The 23,899-nt window shown below is 36.2% G+C and overlaps 1 protein-coding gene across 1 annotated transcript in view; it reads left to right on the top strand.

Annotated features, from left to right (window-relative positions):
• The window catches only part of CWF19L2 (CWF19 like cell cycle control factor 2), a gene marked incomplete at its 5' end in the record, with an annotated part of 59,024 nt that extends 37,948 nt beyond the window's left edge, over positions 1-21,076 (top strand). The window contains 7 exons of the mRNA XM_083855945.1: positions 726-863; positions 10,149-10,361; positions 11,929-12,045; positions 15,741-15,896; positions 17,217-17,297; positions 19,170-19,271; positions 20,149-21,076. Coding sequence (XP_083712071.1) covers positions 726-863; positions 10,149-10,361; positions 11,929-12,045; positions 15,741-15,896; positions 17,217-17,297; positions 19,170-19,271; positions 20,149-20,289 — 948 coding nt within the window. The 3' untranslated portion in view covers positions 20,290-21,076. The remainder of the gene's footprint in view (positions 1-725; positions 864-10,148; positions 10,362-11,928; positions 12,046-15,740; positions 15,897-17,216; positions 17,298-19,169; positions 19,272-20,148) is intronic.
• Between the last annotated feature and the right edge of the window lie 2,823 nt (positions 21,077-23,899).

Below are 23,899 nucleotides of genomic sequence, written 5' to 3' on the forward strand. Positions count from 1 at the left end.
TGAGATAAGAGGAGGTGACACTACACTCATAATTCTAGCAAGCATTTTTGATTAGTAGAACAGATCAGTTTGCAACACTGCTATGGGGAAGTGAAAGACACGAGGAATTTGTTGTCGTTGTCCTGTTGTTTCCATTTTGGAAAATGCTATCCTGCTTTATGTTAATGACCACTCCCTGTACTCCTTCAGAATTCAGTTTAGTCCTATCCTGAGGGACATCTCTGTTTTCTTGTGTACTCTGTCTAAGATGGCAACATTTCCCAGAGGTACCATATTCACACAAGTTTTCAGTACTGACTGTGATTACTATGTTTCAGTAATGTCTGTGACTTTACAAAAGCTTTAGAGTTGTAAATAATTTATAATAAATTTAAAATAACTAATAAAACTACTTTTTAGAATATTTCAATTTTATGAGCTAATTGTTTCAGTGAAATACTGTCTACCTTTCCTGAGTGATAATGTTGTAGCTCTGATACCTTAAGGATGTTAAGGATATAGTGATTTTGGGAAGAGGCTATATTTTTATTTAGACATAGTGGTGCAATTGAAGAAAGGGAAAGAAGTTTTTCTCTTAAAATCAAATGGAGCTATTAGCCCAGTTGTTTTGGATCTGTTTAGCTTGATTCATGATTCTTTAAACTTGTTGTAATTGTTAGGGTCTGAATTTTACAGCTGATCTTCCTCATTAGGTTAATATTTATTTTTAATGTGCTTGCTTCCAGATGCCTACTCATGTAGATAAGGAGAGAGTAAGGTATTTTCAGGATGATGATAGTATGAACCTGAAGGATTTGGTCAAAAATGAGAAGATGAGAACAGCAGAGGATCAAAACTCACTGTTCATGCGTATGGCATCAAAGGTAAGATGTTGTGTGTATGACTTTTTAATTAGCATGTTATTATTACAAATATCAGGGGGGACATGAGGTTTGAGTAATGGGAAGGCCTGGAGGGAGATTGGAATTGTTTATGGTTACAGGACTGTCAAAAATAGAGGTAATTATAAATTGTAAATTGTAGAATTTCCAGTTACTAAGCGGGGATTTTTTCTAACATTGTGAAACATCTTAAGATCCACTTTAGAGTCACTGGAGAGACGTACATATTTCAGTGATGTGAGTCGCCTGGCCTATTTTAAATGAAATCTGAAAGGCATTATGGGTATAAAAGGAATTAAAATGTCTAGTTCAGGCACAGGAGATTGTGCTATAGAACTCAAATAAAGAGGAAGACATCCCATCATAGGTATTGAGACAATAAATTCAGATGAAAGACAGAGTAATGAAAGCAAAATATTGGCAGTGTTGAAGCTGAGTGAGTCCATGACTGTACATGTACAAGAGGTTGTTGATGCTTGATTTGAGAGTCATTGTGAGTCTGCAAATGTCATCTCAGTGCTGGTGAGATTAAAAAGAGAATCAGAATTTTGGAGGTTATGAAAAGAGAGAATTTAGGAACATTTTAAAGTGTGTAGTGAATGCATGGTGTGCCCATATCTTGAATGCTGCCCAAGCAGTTAAAGCGTACCCTCTAATCAGGGGCACAGAGCAGTGACCATTTGAAGAAAACCTAAGTAAACAAAATTTCTTCAGCTTGAGGGGAGTGGGTGGATAGGGGAAGGCAGCTGCTAGGCTAGAACAATTAGCATAAAAGTTTAATAGAATACAACTACTTTTGTTTCTCATATGGGAAGTGGCCACAGAACAGAGTTTAACATGAAGGTTTGAGATTTTTTTTCAGTGAAGAAGGTGATTGTAGAACTTGTGTTGTAGAGCATGAAATGCAGTGGAGGCCTTAATTGTGAGTGGGGGCAAAAAAAGATATAGCAACTTAGTGACATACTGTTTCATTGTTAAATATGAAATAGGGAGATCTAGATAGGTTTTGGCTCAGGATTTCCGCAATAAATGCTGAGAGCTGCAATTGTGTAGCAGAGGAGTCAGTTCTGTGAACTTTTCCCCGTATATTTTAGCCATTGCTGGAGATTGATTTTGCAACATGAAATGGTCATACTGGGTGAGAAAGCAACTGGGTTTAGTATGTTTCATTCATTTTTCCTTCTTTTTTGGTTTCATTTTTGTTTTCATTTTCTTGTTTTTGTTTAGTTTTTTTGAAGGATAGTGTTACAAGAATATATCGTGTTTCCTAGCCTATGCAAATACTTCATTTTAGTTTTGGAAAGCTCTGAATTCCTGCAAACTTCAGTGAGCTTTGGATCAGATGCTATGTAATGTGTTTCTTTTTTGTTACTAAGCAAAGATTTACTACATCACATTATTTTATTAGAACAAGTTTCTTGACTAACCTTTTAAGATTGAGCCATGCTATTTATTTACTGGCTGAGTGTATTGGAGTGTGTGGTCAAAGTAGATATTTTTTGTCCAAGTAGATATTTTGTCAAAGCCATTACAATGTCTATATTTTAATTCATGGTACTGTAGTCCTATGAAATGTCACATTTAGGTTTTGAAAGTACTTTTGTTTAGCTTTCATAAAAAGAAGCATTTCAGATGCCAATTGTTCTTCTCCATTAAGATCTAAAATGCTTTTGATAGTTTTTGTGCAGGTGATTCCCAGATCCTGTTGCCACAAAATGTGATGGTCTTCCCCAGATGGTGGTTGTTTCTTGATTTTAGATTAAGAAACTGGCTCTTAGGCCTCCCTGAGATTTCCATGTCTTTCCATGTCTGTAGAATACATTCTTATTCACAGCACAAGATCAGTATTACCACTGAAGTGTTGGCAGCAGTCTGAAAAATTTGGGTGTGATGTCAGATATTCTAGATGATTATTTATGTACTTTATAAGCCTGTACTGCATGGAGTATCTGCATTATGATTTAGGACTCAGTAAGTTAGTCTTCAAAATTCTTCTCTCCTCAGTGGTTTCAGCAAGGTGTTTTATTCCAGCAGGAAATTTAGCAAATAAACCTCTTTTGCCAGTTTTAGTTTGATAACATAGTACACAAATTTGACACATACAAATTACTTTCTCTTTTTGCCTTCATTTGAGGAATGAAAAAATTATCCACAAAAATTAATCTGTCTTATTGCAGAAGAGTGGTGGGAGGAAACTGCTGCAGATGATATCCTACCTAGGATGGGAGAAAGGAGATTCTGTCCCTTAAATTCTGTTCAGTAATTTAATTCATCTAATCACTGTGAATTACCTAAGGCACTATTATTTCCTTCCTGGATTTTCCCAGGGCTTCTGTCACTTTCCCAGACTATGTCCAAAAGAAACTTCCAGCCCCATGGCTGTTGAGGATGGAAGGAATAGGCACTGCTCTCACACAAATGGGAACAGAGTGACAGCGACAGACCAGTGTGTTAAAAAACACAGCTGAATGCTCTGCTCTAGATCAGTGTTACTCTCCTGATATTTAGTGCTTTCATGGTATTTCAAGTGAAATACAAGGTAGTTGTTATTGAAGATAATAACATAATTGCAGTTTTGTAGAGAGAGATGGAGATGTTGAAATAGAAGGGTATAATGCATGAAAGGATTTATTTCCTTAAAATGGGGCTTGGAAGAAACATCAGTACATAGACCCAAAGTCTCTCTTCATGAAACCTCTGTCTAATCCCATTGGCAAATGAAAGTCTGTATGTTATCTCATGCCAGACTCCCACTCAGATTGACAGACTAAACATCTGCAGTGTTCAAGCCATACTTGTACTTATTAAATCTTTTTCCCACCTCTCCTTTTCTCAAGAGCTCAACGAGATGAGATGGAGGGATTTTGCTCTCTCCTTGCTGTTTGTTTACCTGTTGACTCTTTGTTTTAAATTTAGATTCTGACTTATCATTGCCCTTGGTCCATTCTTATTTTTATAGTCAGGGTTCTAAGACAGCCCTGCTGTGCTTGGGGCTTTTACCCCCTGTTGCCCTTTGGCCTCTGTTTGAAGGTGGCTGATGTTGTGTCATTTATCTCAGCAGTTTGAAATGCTGCCTTTCCCACAGCCATCCCATGCATGCTATTATGTCAAATTTATGAATACCATGAAAAAGCCCCAAATCTTTAATTTACACTGGTGAAAAGAAACTTCTTTAGAACTGAACACTAATCTTTTTGATATATGGAAAAAAAAGCAGGACTAGAGTTTGATTTGTTCATGTTTCACTGTTATATCTCAAGGGAAAAAACATCCATTTAAATCACTATTTCTACTTTTTATTTCCTTCACCTTTAAAAGTGGTTTTGGTTCTCAGTGTTGTAGAAGCATGACTTTAGGATACAAAAAAGTCAATAAAATATTTGAAAACTGTTTTTTTCTGACATTTCTAGAGTATAAAATATGTGTGAAGTCTTAGATTTTCACTACTGATAGCTTTAAGTACCCTGTCTGTAGTTTCTTCAGCCCCTGACTGTTGTAAGTGGTTCAATTTTCCCAAATTCATGCTGTTAAGACTTATGTAATCCTTTCACTTATGTCAATAGATGCTTGTGGGTGTTTAGAGACTGATTCGTAGAACATTACCTCAAGAGAAATTACCTTGTATTTGTATGTATTAATTCTACTAAAGCTTTTTCTTTCCTTTTTATATTTTACTTAAAGAAAGAGAGAACAATTAGTTTGTGTTGTTCATCATGACATTTTAATTTTGGCCAGAAACTAATTTTGTTTTAAAATATGTGCAGTAATTCCTAAGAGGAATTCAGCAGTGAAAAATAAAATGCTTTATTAGTAATGCTGACCTTCCTTTATGGATTTAGCCTAGGGATGTTCTGGTATTATAGGTTTGCAAAAAGGAAATTTGCATGTTGGCTTTCCTTGGTTGTGTAAAAGTCTGTAAAATAGAAAATTACTTTCAGCCTTATCATTTTTACTTGCTGTGCAAATCTGCCTGTTCACATTTTTGCATTTCCATCATCGTAAACCAAAATGATAGTATTGAAGAAACCTTAGAAGCTAAAGTGAAAAATGCAAAATGTTGCTTCTGCTGCTACTATTATGTAATGAACCTTTTCCTTCTCCTTCTTCACACGCTGAAGCAATTTTAGCACAATATTTAATAGACATGATAAAGCCAGCAAAGCTCTGGTGCCCTGTTGCTTTTTACATTTACTTAAAGATCATGTGCATGGTTTGCTGTAAAAAATTATTGCAAAAACCCCAGAGAAATAACTTCCAACACCTTGTTCTGCTACATTTCAATGCAAAGCACTAAAAATCCTTCTGTGTATATTGTGTGGACACAAAGTTAAAGCTGTTCCTGCATGTGGAAACAAATCAACAGCAGTGACAGCTGAATTAGGGAAGACAACCTGGGAACACTAAGAACTGTGTAGATGTAGCCCATAGTAAATGACTGAATAAGAAGCATTTAGGATTCTTCCAGGATTTTGTTAAAATTACATGATATGTTGGAAATGAAGACTTGTGCAGGACAGTCTTTCCTAGATATTAAAATTATGGCCAGGAATAACAGTAAAGTGAAATGCTAATCAGAACTTTAATAGTAGAATTCTATGGCTGAAGGTATTTTTGTTTGGTTTACATTTTATACCATTAGCTTTTATATAAAGTTTATCTGTCCTAGTAACTACTTATACCAAGATGTGTAGTTTTAATTTCAAATAGCTGAAACAAAAAGGAGGTTGGTCCCTAGCCATTGAGCAGTCCCCTGACTTCTGTTTTCTGCTTGACTTCTGCTGCTCAAAGGTAATCCTGAACTACTGTGCTCACCAGCGTGGTGGGTAATCTTTTCTTTTCCGTGACACAGGCCCTAAAAGCACTCTGTGCAGTGATAGCTTAAAATCCTTTGATACTATGTGTTTAAAATATTCTTTGTTTCAGTGTGATGATAGGTTTTGAAAATGCCTATTTGCTGAATTATATGATGAATTAAATATACAAATTCAAATGTCTGTGTTCACAGGGAGACTGGAATTGCAAAAAGGTTTACATGATAAAATTCTGTCTTTGTTTGTCTTAAGCAAATACTATTTGAGATCAGAAAAACTTTTCTGAGGTGATTTTGTTCTTAAGAATAGGTATTAAATGCTGAATAAATTTAAATGTGATGAGATGTATTCTTATGTCACTCAGGTTTGTATTCTAAAATAATAGATTATTCTTCTTTGCAGCTTCCTGAAATACATTATGATACAACATTCCACAAATATTAACTCTGTCATTTAAAGACGTCAGTGTTGCCATGACAATTTAAACCCAAACTGATACATTTTATACAATCTATAGACTTTTTTTTCCACAAATTTTTCAAGCAGATGCACTTTTATTAGCTTACATGGAAGTAGCTCTAGCTATGATTGCGTTAGCAAGGAAACAGGAAAAACAGAAGTTCAATAGTTGCATACAAATTGGAGCAAGAAAATAAGCAGAAAAGAAACAGTACAGAAAAGCTGAAAATAACCCACACTGGAACCATGCAGGTATCTTTTGTTCCTCTGCTAATTGTGTTTAATAGAATTTCCCATTTTATCCTCAAATTTCAAAGGAAATTTGAAGAGGGCAAAAAAGTATACTTGAGGTATTATACAAGTATAATCTCAATCATTAGGAGTTCTGTCTCTTAAGGTTTCCTTTCAGCATCACAATGATACTAAATTCTCTGGCAGGGTTTTTTTTTCGGAAGGGGCCACCCAAAAAGCAAGTAATAGCAGCAGAGGGAGAAATAAGAGACACAACGTGCAGCATGCTTCAGGGGGAGCGTGTGGGAAGCCAGCAGTGTATAAGACACCAGGGGTTTTACTGTGGAATAAGAGAAACAGAATTGGTTTAAAATCAAGCTATGAGATCGGTTCCAGTGGCCTGAACATAGGTTGGCAGAAAAATGAGGTTGACCCTGAGGTGTACCTTGCACAGATTTGCAGGAGTTACTTTAGGAAGTAGCCCCATGCCGTGGTGCCTGATGGCTCCATTAATGTAACAAATTAAGAAGGGCTTCAATTATTTAGTAAACAGAATGTTATATAATGAAATAATTCATGTAATATATTCATACTATTCATGGTAATTATCATGATAAGGATTTAATCAGAAAATACAACACTGTAATTTTTCCCTCTCTCAAATCATTCTAATTTATGCATAGTCAGATGCTGATTTCTTTCTAAACTCCTGTGCTAAATGGTTAGAGATCTCACCCCTTTCCTTGGGTTTTAGCCACATTTGCACTGTATTTAAGCTGTCCAAATGAAAGCCCAGAGGGCTCCTGAGAGAAGTTTGGATGCCTTCCCTGACTGCTGTTTAAATGTTTGTGTATTACAGGCCTCTCTTGGCCAGGGCAAGCACAGTTATGATTCCTCTCTGTTGATTAAATGAAAACTGCATCCTGGCTGAGGAAAATCAGATGGATGGTAGAAATGAGATAGCTGCACAATTATGCTATGAGATGTGGGAGGCCATGACATTTTGCCTGGTCCTAAAGCTGCCTTTGTGTCCTCTGGTTAATCAGTGCTTGCCAAAAAAGAAAGCTGAAAAAAAGAGGGTGTATATGAAGGAAGAATGTGGCAAATAAGCCAAAAATAAAGAAAGGTGAAGTAGGAGAAGAATGGGGACTGTAGAGCTGATCTGTCTTATGAACATGTCAGTTTGGCACAGCGCTGGGCTTTGTTCAGCATCTGGTAGAAACAAGGACTTCAGGTGTATTGCCCTTAGAAATACCTGAATTTCCTGTGTTAGCTTTAGGTAATTCAATGATGTGTTGTAGGACATCCTAACTTTAAACTGATAGATCAAAATGACTTCCTGCTTTTTTCTGATCTCTGTGCAGCAACAGAGCAGCAAGGGTGATACCAAACAATATCAATCATGGTGAGGGTAGTAAATACACAACTTCCAAAATGCATTGGCTTCAAGTTCAGCAGGTGTGATGCTGCACCTGTAATGCAGAACAGCAGCTTTCCAGCAGCTCTAATACATCAGCATAGTTCCTTCTTTGGATGTGTACTAGCTCTGCCTCTTGTATGAAAGAATATATGTATGAAAGAAATCAGTTTTTAAATGATTACTTGCTTTCCTTCTGGCATTTTAGAGAATGATTTCTTCTTGTTCTTTCAATTCTCCTTTTAACTTCTTTTTGAGAGATTTAGTTATGGCCAAATAATACAATTGGCAGAAAAGAGGGATGGAGCACCTCTCCTATGAAGACAGGCTGATAGAGTTGGGGTTGTTCTGCCTGGAGAAGGGAAGGCTCCAGGTAGACTTTATAACACATTCCAGTACCTACAGGGGGATTAGAAAAGAGAGGGAGAGCAACTTTTCACACAGGCAGATACCACAAGGGCTAATGGCCCCAAACAGAAAGAGGGTAGATTTAGTTTAGTTATTTGCAAGGGATTCCTTACTTTGAGGGAACTCAGATACTGGCACAGGTTGCCCAGAGAAGTTGTGAATGTCCCATCCCTGGAGTGTCCAAGACCAGGCTGGATGGGGCCCTGAGCAACTTGGCTTAGACAAAGGTGATCTTTAAAGTCTCTTTCAACCTAAACTGTTGGTTCTATGATCTGTTTGTCATGACTGTACCAGAAGAAACAAAATCTGGATTTTAGACAGCACCTACTTTATGAAAGTTTGCTACTTTGTATGTAAGAATTTTGCTTTGCATCCCAGATATCATGTTGTATACAGCCATTTACCCATGTTGAAGGGAAGCATCTTCCAGGCTGTTTAATAAGATGAATATTTAGTCTATCACAAGTGATTCTGTGGAATATTTGAAAAGTACTATTCTTTAAAAGAGGTTGTGTGTAACAAACCAGGAATTTCCATGACTACTTATAAGTGCAAGCAGAGCAAAGTAGTAATGGTATTCTGTGCTATTTGTGATACTCCTGATAGACAAAGTGTTGTGATTTCCACTCTTCCTTTCCTTTCTAGTCTGCCAACTGTCATATTTCCTGTGTATTTCAATTCTCATGGCAGATTTTTTATTTAAAAGAAAACCCCAAACTTTATGTTTAGTAATAACAAAATGCTGCTATTCTCTAAGCAGTGCTTCTGCTGCAGGTCTAACTTTTCCTTTTTAATGCTTATATGACAGAGGAACAGAGACTTATTTTAGACATCCAAACCACTGCATACTTTTTCTAAATCTTAGGAATCTCCTTTTTCTGTTAAATGTAGAATTACAACATTATAGTAAGACAAGGAAGAAGAATGTAGTTGAACTCTTGAACTGTTGATTTTAGTCTGCAGTGGCTTCCAGTAGGAAATGCACATAAGCAATTAAGTGTATTATAGCTGAATAAAGTAATATTAAGCACGCTCCTCCTCAGTTGTTTGATAAGGAAACTACTGAGCATATTCAAAATAAGGTATTAATCTGTGCTAGGGAACTGCAGTATTTGGGAAAAGCAAGAGGTGCTGTCTTTTTTGGGGAAAGTACCTTATGTACTCTACAAATATATATATATATATATATATATATATATATATATATATATATATAAAATCTACGGGAACTATGCCTGGGATATTTGGAAGAATTTCTTTAGTTTGGAGACTGTGTTTCAGTTATGATAACATGCTTTTCAAATGCCTTGAGTTAACATTAGTCCTTTGCTAGGGCTACCCTAATTAGAATCCTAAAATATATTAAGATTTGTTGTGGTGTGCAACAAGTGCACTCAGAAAGACTTAGTACTGAAGGCAAAGACTGTTTTCTTCCCAAAATGGCTTAGTCCTGTCCACTTGGTAAGAATAGCTGTCATCATATTTTCACAGAATGTGAATATGAGTGCAGAGTCATGGTCTAGTTATTTCACAAAAGATGATTTAATGGTAGTTGCAAAAGGAGAGGAGGAGGAGAAAGGGGAGGATAAAATATAACTCATAAAATATATGATATATAAAATTGTGCATCTATTTAAAGATAGCTGAAGTTATGTCAAGATAATACTGAAATACCTAGCCCTTAATTTGAAATGGAATATAGTAATATACTGTTCTCACTGCTGTCACATATCTATATTTTAATATCTGTGCTAAGATTGTGTATGACTGCTCTCAGGAGAGGTACCTGATGATTCCATCTGCAGCAGATGCCATATGAAAGGAAGAAATGCTACAGCTTATGTACTCTATGCTTTTCTCAAGTAAGGAATACTACAAAGAGCTAAGTAGTTTTGCTTGCTACTTTATAAATATGTGCAATTTTTCTGCATATCTTTTCAGCTCATGGAGAAAACTGACAGAGAGTACTACACTCTGGATGACATGTTTGTTTCCAAAGCAGCCAAGAGAGCACGCAGTGGGGAGGAGGAGGAAGTACAAAGAAGAAAAGCAATCCGTGAGCACCAGCAACTTGCTGCAAGCATGGAAAAGTGTCCCTACTGCTTTGATAGCAGTGAACTTTCTAAACATCTTATTATTGCAATTGGCACCAAGGTAAGAAAATAGCAATTTAACACAAATGTAGAAGTAAAAAAGAAATGATGCTAGAGTGTTTAAAATTAGGAACAAAATAGGTTCTATGGAAGGATTTATTGTTCTGCATCTTACTTTCCTTTGCCCTTTCAGTTGATTCCACAACTTCATCAAGGCTGAGAAGGAAAAAAGATATAAATCTGTCATGAATTTTAAAGCTAATCTTTGATGTTGTGTTTGTAGAAGACAGGAGTAATAATGAAAGATCTCAGTGCAGAGATGAGACTGTAGGTGGATTTGTGGAAGACTAAATCAAACTTCACTGGAGGAAATTTGAACTGGTAAAGAACTGTATCTTGATATCAAAGAAAATTAGTTGGAGAATTGAATTTTTAAGCTTAAAATCTTTTGAAATAGACAGAAATTTGGTTTGGAAACCTTTCTGCTTCTGGTAATGCTTTTAAAAGTTGCATAAATATTTGGATTTATAACATTGAAATTCTTCAATAGAGCCTTTTTATAATTTTTTTCTCTACAGTTTTCATTTATTATTGGTGCTTTCATTTGAGCTGAAACTGTAGGTAAAGAGGTTAGGTGTCTAGGTATGTTTTAAGGTACATTGCATTCCTTTTTTTAGAGATTATATGTGTATATATATAAATTAACACAGATGCATATCTATGTGTATGTATGTGTATATAATCTCTGTTTATCTATCTAATAGATAGATAAGTATACAGGGTATCGTGGTTTTGGCTGGGATTGTTAGTTTTCTTCCCAATAACTGATACAGTGCTGTGTTTTGGATTTAGGATAAGTGTAATGTTAATAAGATACTGATGTTTTTAATTGTTGCTAAGTAGTGCTCAGGGTCTCTTCTGCTTCTCTTACTGCCCCACCAGTGGGAAGGCAGGAGGGGCACAAGAAGTTGAGCTGACCCTAACTGACCTAAGGAATATTCCAGACCAGATGATAATCATGCTCAGTGGATAAACCTGGGGGAAAGTTGGCCAGAGGCCAGTGCATGGGAAGTGGCTGGGCAACAGTTGGTGGGTGGTGAGCAATTGCATTGTGCATCACTTGGTTTGTATGTTGTTGTTATTATCATCATCATCGTTATTTAATTTCCTGTCCTTTTAAACTGTCTTTATCTCAACCCACAAATTCTACTTTTTTTCTGGATTCTTTCCCCCTATCCCACTGTATGCAGTTTTTATATATTTTTATTTTTATATACATACATACATATATTATAAAAATGCATACAGTTATGTATGTAAATTAAAAAAATACTGGAATGCACTAAAGAGTGTGCTTTCATAACAGCTCTTAAACCAATTGGTTTATAAGGCTGATATTACTGCCTTGGTGGTGGAACTGCTCTCTGGATACTCCTGATTCATATGAGCTACTGGTGGATAATGGGCCCTTTTAAAAAGCATTAAAATTGCTAATACCTTGCTGTAATTAGTAGCTAATGGCTGCTGTTGGTTTGAATTTAGTAAATGATTAATTTCTTAGCTTCAGCAATGAGAAGGTTTTTAATGCTGGAAAACTGGGCACTTGAGTTTTTGTTTGCCTTTCCTAGGTATACTTGTCTCTACCCAGCAGCCAGTCCCTTACTGAAGGTCACTGCCTGATAGCCCCTCTACAGCACCACACTGCAGCCACTCTTTTGGATGAAGACATCTGGGAAGAAATCCAGGTCTGCTGAGAAACTGTCTCCCATTCTAACACTTTTGTAAAATAATTTTGTTGTAGATAGTAATATTAGTACATTATGTTTTCATATTTTGCAGTCTGGCAGCTCTACTTGGATTCCAATAAGGGGCATAACATTCTCACATTGTGAATGAAAATTAGTGGTCAAATATTAACAGGAAAGAGAGGCAGGGTAAATACTGAAGCAAATTTTCAATTTGTAAGCACTAGAAGAAGTTTCTTGGAATGCTGCAGAACATGCATCCTTTGGAGGTCTTTGAAACCATGTTAGAGGAATGTCTATTGGAAATGAAGTAGGTACAGCTGATCCCTTACAGTAAATAGAATAACTGGCTTCATAAGATTTTCTTGGGAGTGCCAAGGAAAAGAAAAGAATTGTTAGAGCAGGCAGATTACTTAAAATGAAATACCATGATGTTGTTTACATATCTTCAATTTTTTAATCTGTTTTTGGGCGGAAACCAACAGACAACTATCTCACTCTTAAAGTCAATGAGATCCCTGTTCAAATCCAATGTTCTACCTTTTTTTAAAAAGAATTGTTAAAATAAAGTGCCAAGCATAATGGGTTGTGCTTTCCAACTCCCTTATGAAGACATTTTGAAGATTTTGAGTTCTGTTTTCTTTGGAGATGGAAAATCAAGGGAGGGATGTAACAAGCTTCTGCCTAAGAGATTGATTGTGTTTGTCAACCCCCTGTCATGCCATCAGGATTATTACAAGGGGAAAACAACCCCTTATAATGCAACCTCTTATATTGAAATATTGGAGACTATATCAGCTTGGAGAAAGGTTTCATTGTTGTAGTTGCTGAGATTTAAAACCAGAATAATTTTGCAACAATTTAAATAATGTTGCTCTTGCCTCAAGTCTGGCAGATGGATTCTCTGACTTTTCAAATTTGCTCCCCACATCGAGTCTCATGTCTGATACTGTTTCATATAGTAAATTATGTTCCATTCCAACCAGGAAGAAAATGAGTTCTCTTGCATATGACAGAAATGACTAAGAAAGTTGGATAAGAAGCAAATAAGTGCAACAAGTAGGATCAGGAGGAACAAAAGAGCATGCAGAAAAGTGATTAATATGTTTATCCTAGATCTTCTGTTTACCCTAAGCTTTTAACTAAACAATTATAAGCAGATGCAGATAAGCAGATGCAGTCCCTGTCTTCAACACTAGTCTTTTACTTGCTTGAAAGGGCTAGTAGTTGCTAGTTGCTAAAACCATTATCCTTTGATCCTATGAATATATTCATAGGCAACTTAGATGCTTCTTTGCAGTGAAGTATTTTGGAAAGTGATGGATACATGACTTTTTTTTTCGCCAACTTCTATGTATTACAGAAGGAGGAGTCTGGAAAGCTTTAGCAAGAGCATAAGCAGATAGTCAATGACTAAACTAACATTATGATGCCAGAGACATATTTTTTATTACTGTTGAAGGGAAAAAATTACCACACTTTTAAGTATTCACAAAATGTTGTATGAACTATGTGTTTTAGCTAACTATTTTTGCTGGTTTTTTTGTTTTTTTTTTTTTTTTTTTTTTAGAATATATTGGAGTAAAGCAAAAAGAGCTCCTTTATACTGTATGCCTTCAAGCTCTTGAATTTAACATATTGTGTAGTTTAGACACTGATGCGCTCACTTGCCCAAGCAAATATGCATGGAATATTTTTTATATGAAAATATATAAATCTTTACACATTCTGTGTTGACTGAACTGTTGCATGTATTGATGTTGTGTGCATCTGAGCATAAGCTAAGCCTTCTTATTTCTCTTATTTTCTTATTTTCTCCTTTCTAGTGCTAATTATTCTTGATGCTTTGGCCTGTTCATAATTTGGAGGAGAAGTCCAATGTATTTTAAAACAAGAAAATGCAACTGGGGAAATTTAGCTAACATCTGCTGATATTCTAGGCTTTTTGGCAGATTTGTATTTCAGTTAATACTGCAGGGTAGCAGCTGCAAGTGATAGTCTTTCTCAGCTTTTGGTATCTCACCACATTGCTTGCTTCAATGTGTTTCAGGAGTAGAGGTCTGGTGGCTGGGGCGACAAGAAGACCAGAAGTTGTTAGTCCAGAGTAGCCTGTCACCCTGTGCTGTAGAGCCCCAGATCAGTCATGGAACACTGGACAGTGTCTTCTGGCTGTAATTCAGCAGTTGCTTGAGGGGATTGATGGTAGCATGCTCCTGTCACAGCATGGAGCAGCTCATTAGTGAGGAGAAATTCAGGGCACAAGGGCCTGCTTTGAAGAGCTGAAATACCTAGTTCAGATAGATATTTGGCCATGTTTCTTAGACTTTCAGTTTGATTCATACTGAGCAAGATGGGAGAAGGATGGAGAGCTCAATTTCTAGTCCTGTTGCATTGAAAACCTGGTAGTGATTTGTTTTCCTTCTATTTTACTTCAGTGCTTGCTGATATTGATGATGTGTTTGATTCATCAGCTCTCCATTTACATTAAGATAAGGAATCTTAAGTAGATTAAGGATTAGCCTTTTAATGGTGCTGTTTGTACTTCTGAGCATTGTTAACTGGGAAAAAATACCAGTGCAAAAAGGACTACCTGTGAATTATGTGAATCTTAGGACTATGGTGCCTTGATCTATGGGACTCCTACAGTTTCAGTGATTTCTTGGCTTACACTCGAAATGATGTAGAAGCACATGTAAGACAAAAATCTTTATTTTTAAAAAGCATTTTTCAAGATCTTGAGAAATTTGCAGAAGCATTCACCCAACCAGAAAGTTAGATCTTTTGTGCACTTGAAAATGACTTTGAATGATTCTCAGAGATCATCCCTTGTTCTTGATAATTTGTTCAGAATTCGAGGCCAGGTCCACACTTTTCACCACTCTTTAATACCCCATCTCTTTCTGCTGAATCTAATCCAGTTCACAACTGCAGTACATCAGAGCTTCCCACCTACATGGGCAGCCAGAGCCCCAACAGGCAGAGGCTGCAGGGCTTCCTGGGTGTGTGCAGGACCCTGACACTGGAGCTATCAGAAGTAATTGAAATACTTTGCATTAGGTGCAGCACCTCATCCCTCTGACAGGGAAATGTAGTGTGAGGCCACATGTATTCAGCAGTACATTTGGTTTGCTTCCATACAGTGAGAATGTTGGCTTTATTTTTTGAGGCAATTATTAGTATCTAACTTAAAGATGAAGCATATCTAATGAAAATACTTTCTTTTTTTTTTTTTTTTTTTTTTTTTTTTTTTTTTTTTGTTAAACTATATAATTGGAAGGAGTACTAAAAGGGTAATTGTAACTATAGTCAGTAAAAGCCAGCTCATTACCTTCTTAGAAATTGCAGGCTTGAGACCTACTGTTAAAGCCATGTTGTTTTATGGAGCACTACAGTTAAGAAATTCAACATAATTTCAATTTCAGCTGTAAAAATATGTGGTATTTATTAAAACTAAGTTTGTAGTGTTAATTATTTTGTGTATTTCAAAATAATTTCCTAGACTTCCTATGTCTTTATCATAGGAAATACAGTTAATATTAAATTAGTAAATAATACAGAATTTTCCTAATAATGATTGCTACTGTTTTCCATTTTATTGTTAGCTTATTACAAATATACTATGCTAGTGAAATAATACATTATATCTGAAAGTTCTGCACAGTTAGTTTAAATAACACTTTTTTTTCTATAAACAGGTGTTCCGAAATGCATTGGTGAAAATGTTTGAAGCTAAGGACTTGGACTGTGTGTTCCTAGAAACAAACATGAGTATGAAGAAGCGGTATCATATGGTGTATGAATGCATTCCTCTTCCAAAAGAAGTAGGAGATATGGCTCCAATCTACTTTAAGGTACATGAAAATTTTTTTCTGAGATCATTTGAATGTATATATCATAGTTAATCTATTTCTGGAAAACATTTTTGATAATCAAGTGCTATTTTTGAAAAGATGTGTTCTTTGATCCTTCTTCTGTATCCAGTCTTTGCTAATATTCCTTGATCTTAAAATCAGTGATGTGAAATAATTCAGTTTTTTAAGTAGTCAGTGGAGAGCTGTTTTTCACTGAGCATTTGTACCAAGTCTGACTGCACTGAAAATACTAGAAGAAGATGAGAGAATTGTAGTCTCTTGAGGTGCTTTGGATTGCAGTACTTCTTACTTGAGTCCTGTAGTATAAACTTAAAACACAATACTTGTGCCTTGGCAAGCATTAAATGAGAAAATAATGTTACCCAATTTTAGAAATACCAATGTAGATATTGTTTCATCCCCACTTTATTTCAGTAAGTCCAAATTCTAAATGTGTCTTAGGCCTCTGATGAACATTATACAGTATGATAGATATTTCTTCTATAGCTTTTCTGCTCTTTCCCCTGACCTTTTAAGAAAAGTTTTATTGAAGCTTTTGCCTGGAACTCAGTCCTTACAGCTTTCAGCAACTGACTCATTATTTGCCTTTTATAAGTAAATTATTTTATTTGATTTTTGAAATACTATTTATGCTTTCTGGAAATAATATGATTAGGTTTTGATGAAGTGGGGCAGCAGTATGTGGAACAACAGTACAGTAACTTTTACCACATTTGAAACCCTCCACCTGTTAGATCTGACTGCTGTGCTTCAGGTGCTGGTAAAACTTGTGTTTTCTTTGAATACACAAGGAAAGAGCAAGATTTAAGGCAATGTCATTTATTTTGGAAGTATCATTCAAATGCACAGCAAATGAAATTTAAAAGGTACTTCCCCTACACTATATATACCCAGTTTCATACAGAGTCAGCTTTGGGCTTTTAAGGGCAATCATCCTTCTAAGCTGGATTCTTCTCTTAGTGTTTAAAAGAGAAAGAAGGCTAATTTAGTGTAATAAATTCATAAGAGGTTTTGTGTGGGGTGGGTGAGTAAAAAGAGAATGTGACCTTTTATTTGAAACTTGTGTCAAGCAAAACTTAAAATAAAAAAAGAATCAGAGGAACTGTATTGGGTGGGTCTGAAGATACTATATGGTATCTTTATAAAGTAGCTTGTGGAAATGAGAAAGGTTACCAAAAACAAAGCTATTTTGTTAAGAAGTAATTCTTACTTGCACTACTACAATGTACTTCATTAAAGTTAGTTCTTCCTTTGCTATATGGTGGACTATTTTCACCTTTAGATAAAATCATTTTACAGAAAGCTATAATGGAGTCTGATGAAGAGTGGTCCATGAACAAGAAGTTAATTGATCTTTCTTCAAAAGATATTCGGAAATCTGTAAGTAATGAAGTGCTTTGTATCCTGAATTTATCATCAAATTCTTCTAACATTTTTCCATTATTATCTGTTTCAAAGAGAGAAGAAAGGAAACACAATTAGATTAGTGCATCAGAAGATGGCATAGGTATGAGGAGAATTATCAGTCTGCGCTCTTAACTGACATCAGGGAAAAGATTCCCATTTATTTCAACAACTGGTGGACTAAGCTGCCAGCATTATCTGAGAACAAAGCTGACACTTTGAGGACATGTACTGCCATAATTTTCTTGATTAACTTTAAGAATTAAGGTAGATCAAAGATTTGCAAATTACTTTCCTGGAACAAATATGATGTGTCTTTTTCATTAACCTAGAACAGCCATTTGTGTTGCTAAGTTTATGGAGTGAAAATATAAATAGCATTATGAATCTTTCTTTTGTAAAACAAGGGAACAGTACCTTCTCTGTCTCCTGGATACTGAGATGAAACATCTTTATATAAACAAATCTTAAAGGAATTATGCTGGATCTGTTTTGTTCAAAGATTGTTTCCTCATTTTAATATTGAGCTGGAAGATGTGTGTTATAGAGACATACATTTTTGTGACTATTAATATATTTATTGAAGGTAGGCCAGTTTTCAGATTAAATCAGGACAGTTCTTTACATTAATACAATGTATCTGAACATAAATTGTTACACAGTCGTGTGATTTTAACATTATTGTAGGCTAAGAGATGTTTGTAGACTTCACAAAGATGGGAGAGTGTGGCTTGGAGACTGAACTGAGGTTTGGGAATTTGGAGAGTTGTGTTGGGAGATGGTGGTACCTGGCTGGAAGGTCAGGCATGGCTGAGACATCACCCAGTCAGAGGATTGTGTGCAGAAATTGTGAGAAATAAGACAAAGCTGACTTTTTTTTTTAAGATATCACCTGCCATGCCATTTTTTCTTATTTAATGATTTTTTAAAAGTGCATTTAAAGTGTTAAATGTCTCTTGCTATGCTGCATTGCTCTTCTGTATTTAATCTTAATTATTTTTAAAGTCAATATTTCAAGTGATACATGGAACACTCCTCCTGAAAGTTTTATGGTTATTTGGACTGTAGCAAAGGAAAGCTTATGAATTGGAGTCTTTGTAAGTCTTACCAGTACAGAAACATCCTCAACAATTAAAGGAGGGAAAAATAACTTGTTGCAGTGAAACAGCAGAAATTACTTGTGGTACTGTAGCAATAAATGGATCCACTTCTGTTAGACTGAAGGGTCTTTCTTGTGGCAGATATCCATTATCTCCCTGGAAGGCTGATGGAATTATTAAGTTGTCTGATTTGGCAAGTTAAGGATAATATCTGTCCATTCACATAGAGGGGATTTCTGGTAATCTGTTGTCCAAAAAGTTGTTTCCCCTTCCCCATAAGTGTCAGTTTTTTCACTGGATAAATATTTCCTATGACCGGTCTCTGACATCTTATCTTTAATAAATGCAGCTTGCTAGTGATTATCTTAAATTTTTTCTTAAAGTTACATAATTCAGAGATGTGGAATCAAGGAGGCATTTGCCCACTGTGCACACTGCTGCCTGGGGTTTCCATCTACTTGCTATTCCAGCTGTGCCCTCTGGAAGTTCTGCCATCCCAGTCATCTTTTCTTCACTGTCTTTTTGTCCAGTTGCTGTATGTTGTTATTTTCCCTTACCTGCTTTACTATTGCTTTACTATTTCTTTGTTGTAATTTTTTATCCTCATGTAGTTGGTTTGAGAGGTAGTTTAAAATAAAACTATACTATCAACTGCAAAGCCATGTTCAAATTCATTCTCCTGTGGGGAGGTTGACTAAATGCCAACAATGTTTGTTAAACATCTGAAAATGTGCTTTTGCATGTGTAGGTTCCTAAAGGGTTGCCGTACTTTTCTGTGGACTTTGGCCTTCAGGGAGGATTTGCTCATGTGATTGAAGATCAACACAATTTCCCTCATTACTTTGGAAAGGTATTGTTATGTAAAAGATTAATTTACCAATTATACTCTGTTTTGGAAAATTTAAGTAATTAAACCAAGATGCTGCCAGAACAGTTACTTTGATGTACTCTATCTCAGTTTATTATCTGTCTTTTCTTGATGAGTCATTGTAACTTGGCTTGTTGAATGAAGAAGTAGTTGATTTTTTCACTAGCTGATAGTGAGATTGTGACTCTAAATTGGTGTTTCTTTTCACTTGATCTGAACTGCTGATATTTGACATTATAGGTATATAATCTTACAGATGGAAGATACTTGCATCTACTTAAGAATTTTCATGGCCATAGTATTGATACATAGGTGCACTGACGCTTGTATAAATTAGTGTGTGTACACATAGAAAGTCCTACTAAAACCCTCGTGTGGTTAAATTGCTACTCACAGTATGTATAGTGTAAAATGTATATACAGGGAGAGCTGTAATAAATTCTTCCTTTCTTTATTATGTCACAGAAAACATTTTCTGAAAGAGTCAGTGTTGCAAAAACATGAAGAGTGATTGGGGAGAAATATAACACTAGAATCAGCAAAGTGGGCAGCTTTCTTTTTCTGAACTTACCTTAATCACAAATGCACTAATGCATTAACAGTTTTGCAGTGTTAGGATATTTAAGCAGTACATTAATGTGCTGTGCTTACAAGAATTTTGCTGAGGCAACCATCTAACAAAGGCAGTTCTATGTTTAAATTGGTATATTTTTCAGAACTTCAAGTTTTAATTGGCACTTGAAGAAAATAATTTGAAATCTCATAATTTGAAAATACATATTTCTTTATTCTGTGATAAGATAGTGTTAAGTTATATGATAACTTTGCATTTATCATTATCTTACTTTTACTTGCAAAGGAAATTATTGGTGGCATGCTGGACTTGGAACCACGGCTCTGGAGAAAAGGAATCAGACAGAACTTTGAGGAGCAGCGGAAAAAGGTGTTGCAGTTTGCACAGTGGTGGAAACCATATGACTTCACCAAAAAGAAAGAATGAGAGCAACCTGGAGTCAAGGACTGTATAAGCCATGAATTACACTAATGGATACTTCAGATGTTAAGAATAACACCAATGTTTTATTTGTGGCTAATATATTGTAAAATATAGGATATTGTTTGATTGCTGATGATCTGTTTCTGTTTTGGACACTGGATCACATGTAGCTGTAAGCCTGAAAAACCAGATTTGTACAGTGAGTTTAGGTTTTCCTTTTTCAGCTGAGCAACCAAAAGGATAATATCCTCATGGCCATTAGAGTTCTTAAAAATGTAACTTTTGCTTTTGGAGTTTTTATAATCTTTGAGACAACTGATATTTTTTTTATATTGTATTTAGCCAGTGTGTAATTATCATGGTGAACTTTTCTCGAAAATGGTGTACATTTTAAGAACATTTTTATTAATACAAATACATTGCTGCAGAAGGAAATTGTACAGAAAATACTCTTCTGATTTTGTGTTGTTGTGGTCTTTAAATTGAGGTCATTGCAGTAACACAAACGTTCATGAAGGATGTGTTTGATAAACCTGCTGTTGCCCCCCTGCACAAGAATGAATGCAATTCTTTTGTACTTTCTTTCAATATGAAGTAGTGTTTTCAAGCACAAAAGATAATGAGACAGTCCATAGCTGCTGGCTAATGACAGCTTTAATAGTGAGAGTTACTTTTGGTAACAGTAAAAGAAGAATCTCAAGGGAAAACACTCTTTGATGGCCAGCAAAGAAAAAAAATCATCACAGGAATCTCCCCAGGTGACTCTCCTCCCCTGGGCATTCCCTCTAGTGTCACAGGTGGTTTGTCATAATACTTTGCCCTTACAGTTTTCATCAAAAGCAGCTCAAAATCCCTGCTTGTTTTTCCTGCTTGTGATGCCATTAGAGCTGTTTGAAGCATGCTCTGACCAGAGGCAAGAGTTGCATGTTAATTGATTGTTAAGCATGATGTCACTAGGAAATGCCTGCATGCTATTTCAAGGACCACTTTCCACCATTTTATTTGCTAGATTTTGTTTTTTTCTTTTGTGTAAAAGATATTAAATGAGAGTGGGGAAGTGTGAGATGGGGAAAGGATCATTCTTGAATCAGTGTCCACCACTTTCTGTGGAAACCCTGACATAGCAGGCTTGGGCTTTGCAGGTAGGGAGCTGGGAGAACAAGGAGAACACGATACAAGGACAGAAGGACATGGACAGAAACATTGCAGCAGCACAAGAGAAAGGGTGCAGACTTGTGAACAAAAGGCTGCAGTGCTCCAGGGAAAGGCTGCAAACAGTGGAAGGTGGAAAGTCCTTGGCATAGGAGAGTTTAAGGCTTTGTGTAAGTCTCTCAGTGTGCTTCCTGTTCTTTTCCTGCTAAACTACTGCCCTGTATAGCTCTGTTAATTGTTATGAGCTGCTCAGATTAGGTAGTTCACTGAATATTACAGGGTTGAATAAGTGTTCATTTCTAGTCCCTTGGTGGTCTTTTGCAGCTTTGCTGAAGATCTGATGCTTTCCCCGTTCCTCCCCCACTGCCACATTTTGGCAAATAAGTCTGGTAGAGACAGAAATCCGCTTTGTTGTGAATTACTTTTCGTAGCACCTTTATCAGTTGGTGCCACTGCAAGAGAAATAACTTAAAAGTAAGCTTTGATGATGATTGTAGTGATCTAATGTCTGATTTACACTGTGTTCACCAGCAAGCCATGGATAAAAGGGACAGTGAGTTTTGATTTTCCTTAGGTTACTGGAAGGATTGCTTAGCAAACAGGATGTGAAATAGTAGCTGTTGGTAGTAGCTTAGAATGTGGTAATGCTGAACCAAATTTAGCTCAAGTGCAGTCTTTGGTCGTGTAAAGCATGACTAAAATTGTTTTCTCTGAAAGCATATGTAGCCTCCAGTCTCATCTGCCCCCTGGGATAATGGCTGGAAGCAGCAGAGGTGGCTGTCTTTTCAGGTCTTTATGCAGTGCTGTGCTGGAAATGCAATTCTTCTGACATCACTTCTCTCAGAATTTGTGTTCCTCAAGGGAAGGGCTATGTTTCACAAAGAATATCCAACTTGTATGTAGAAAAGTCCTCTGACTCATGGTCTGTGCATATTTTATTATTCTGGTTTCAGCAAAACTACAAAACTACTGGTATTGTTTGGAAAGGACTCTGAAATATGGGATAAGAGTAACTTGAGTTAGTGATACAGGAAAATGTTTCTTACCCTGTTAGAAGTTATCATGAGGAGAAGGTAGTTTCAAGTATGCAAAAGAAATTACAACTTTAATTGTTCATGTACTTCATCCGCTAATACTGGATTTATAAAATATATTAAGTAAACCTTAAGCCTTTCATAAGTGGTTTGTGGCATCCGTAGAATCAGAGGAGGAGGACAGGAGATAGTTTTATCTAAATTCAAAGAGAATCCAAAGAGAAATTCAGGTACATTTGTCGCATTGGCATTCCTAGGTCTGTTTATCATCATGAAACATTTGCTTCAAGTTCAGTATTTATTGTCTTGTCTGTTACAGATGTGTGAAACATTATTTCATTCTTTGGAGGCTGCTTTTGCATATCTGAGGACTGCAGTTAGGCTGTCTCCAAATTCTCGTCTTCAGGATAAAATCTGCATTTTCTTTCAATGTTTCCCTGTAGGTTGTTTTTTCTATTCTTCTGACATAGTGAAGCCCATGACTACCTGCAGTCTTTAGATTATCTCCTGCTCTCAAGTCAACAGTTTGGTATTATAGCAAATTACACCCAAGTCTGTGTTCTTGCTCTTATCGTTATTGACTTCATTACCTTTTTATAGACCTTTTTTATTTTCATTTTGATGAGATAATTTTGAATTCTACTTCTGCTTTTAATTTTTTTTTTTACACCCTGTTGAGTCATCTGCAAAATTAAGCATCAATGCTGTATTGCAGCAACTAGCAATTGGTGCCACATCCATGTTCACCCTGCAATATTTGTGTGCACTGGCTAAACTGTTTCCTGCTGTCACTTGGACTGTTACTGATGTTGCTGCAACTTCTTATCCCCTTATTCTTGCTACAGATTTGGCTTCTGCGAGCATCTCAAGTACCAAATGCAACAGGAAGGGTTGCTTTAGTAGAGTCAGAAACTAGTATCGTCTGTAAAAGGTGAGATGGAAATGAACTCTTAGGATTGTAGTCTGGATTTCCATAGGAAAAAGTGGGCTGAAAATCAGACATGGCTGTGATACCATTCTTATTCAGGTCATCTTCTTGGCTGGGTCCCTTCCCAGCCTCTTGCACACTCGTAGCACTGAGGGGGCAGAGGGAGAAACAGGAGAGGCCTTGATGTGCAAACACTGCTCACAATATGTAAAACTTTAGTGTCCTATCAGCATTGTTTTGGTCACAGACCTAATTGACAGCACTATGCAAGCTGTGCTCTTTTTGTTATTGGCAGGCAGTGATGGGATCACCACTCAGCAGGAGTTTTGAGATCTGGTTGAAGTTATGTGCCATGAGTTCTAGCAGTGATTTACAGTCAGGTTGGTTGAATTTAAAAGTATAGGCTACTGGCCATTCCTGAAAACTCTGAGGAAAATATTATCTGTAATGAAAACTAGATTCAAGATTTTAAAAGCCATAAACAACTTAATACACTTTA

The sequence above is a fragment of the Zosterops lateralis genome (genome assembly GCF_965231275.1).
Source record: "Zosterops lateralis genome assembly, chromosome: 2".
NCBI lineage: Eukaryota > Metazoa > Chordata > Aves > Passeriformes > Zosteropidae > Zosterops > Zosterops lateralis.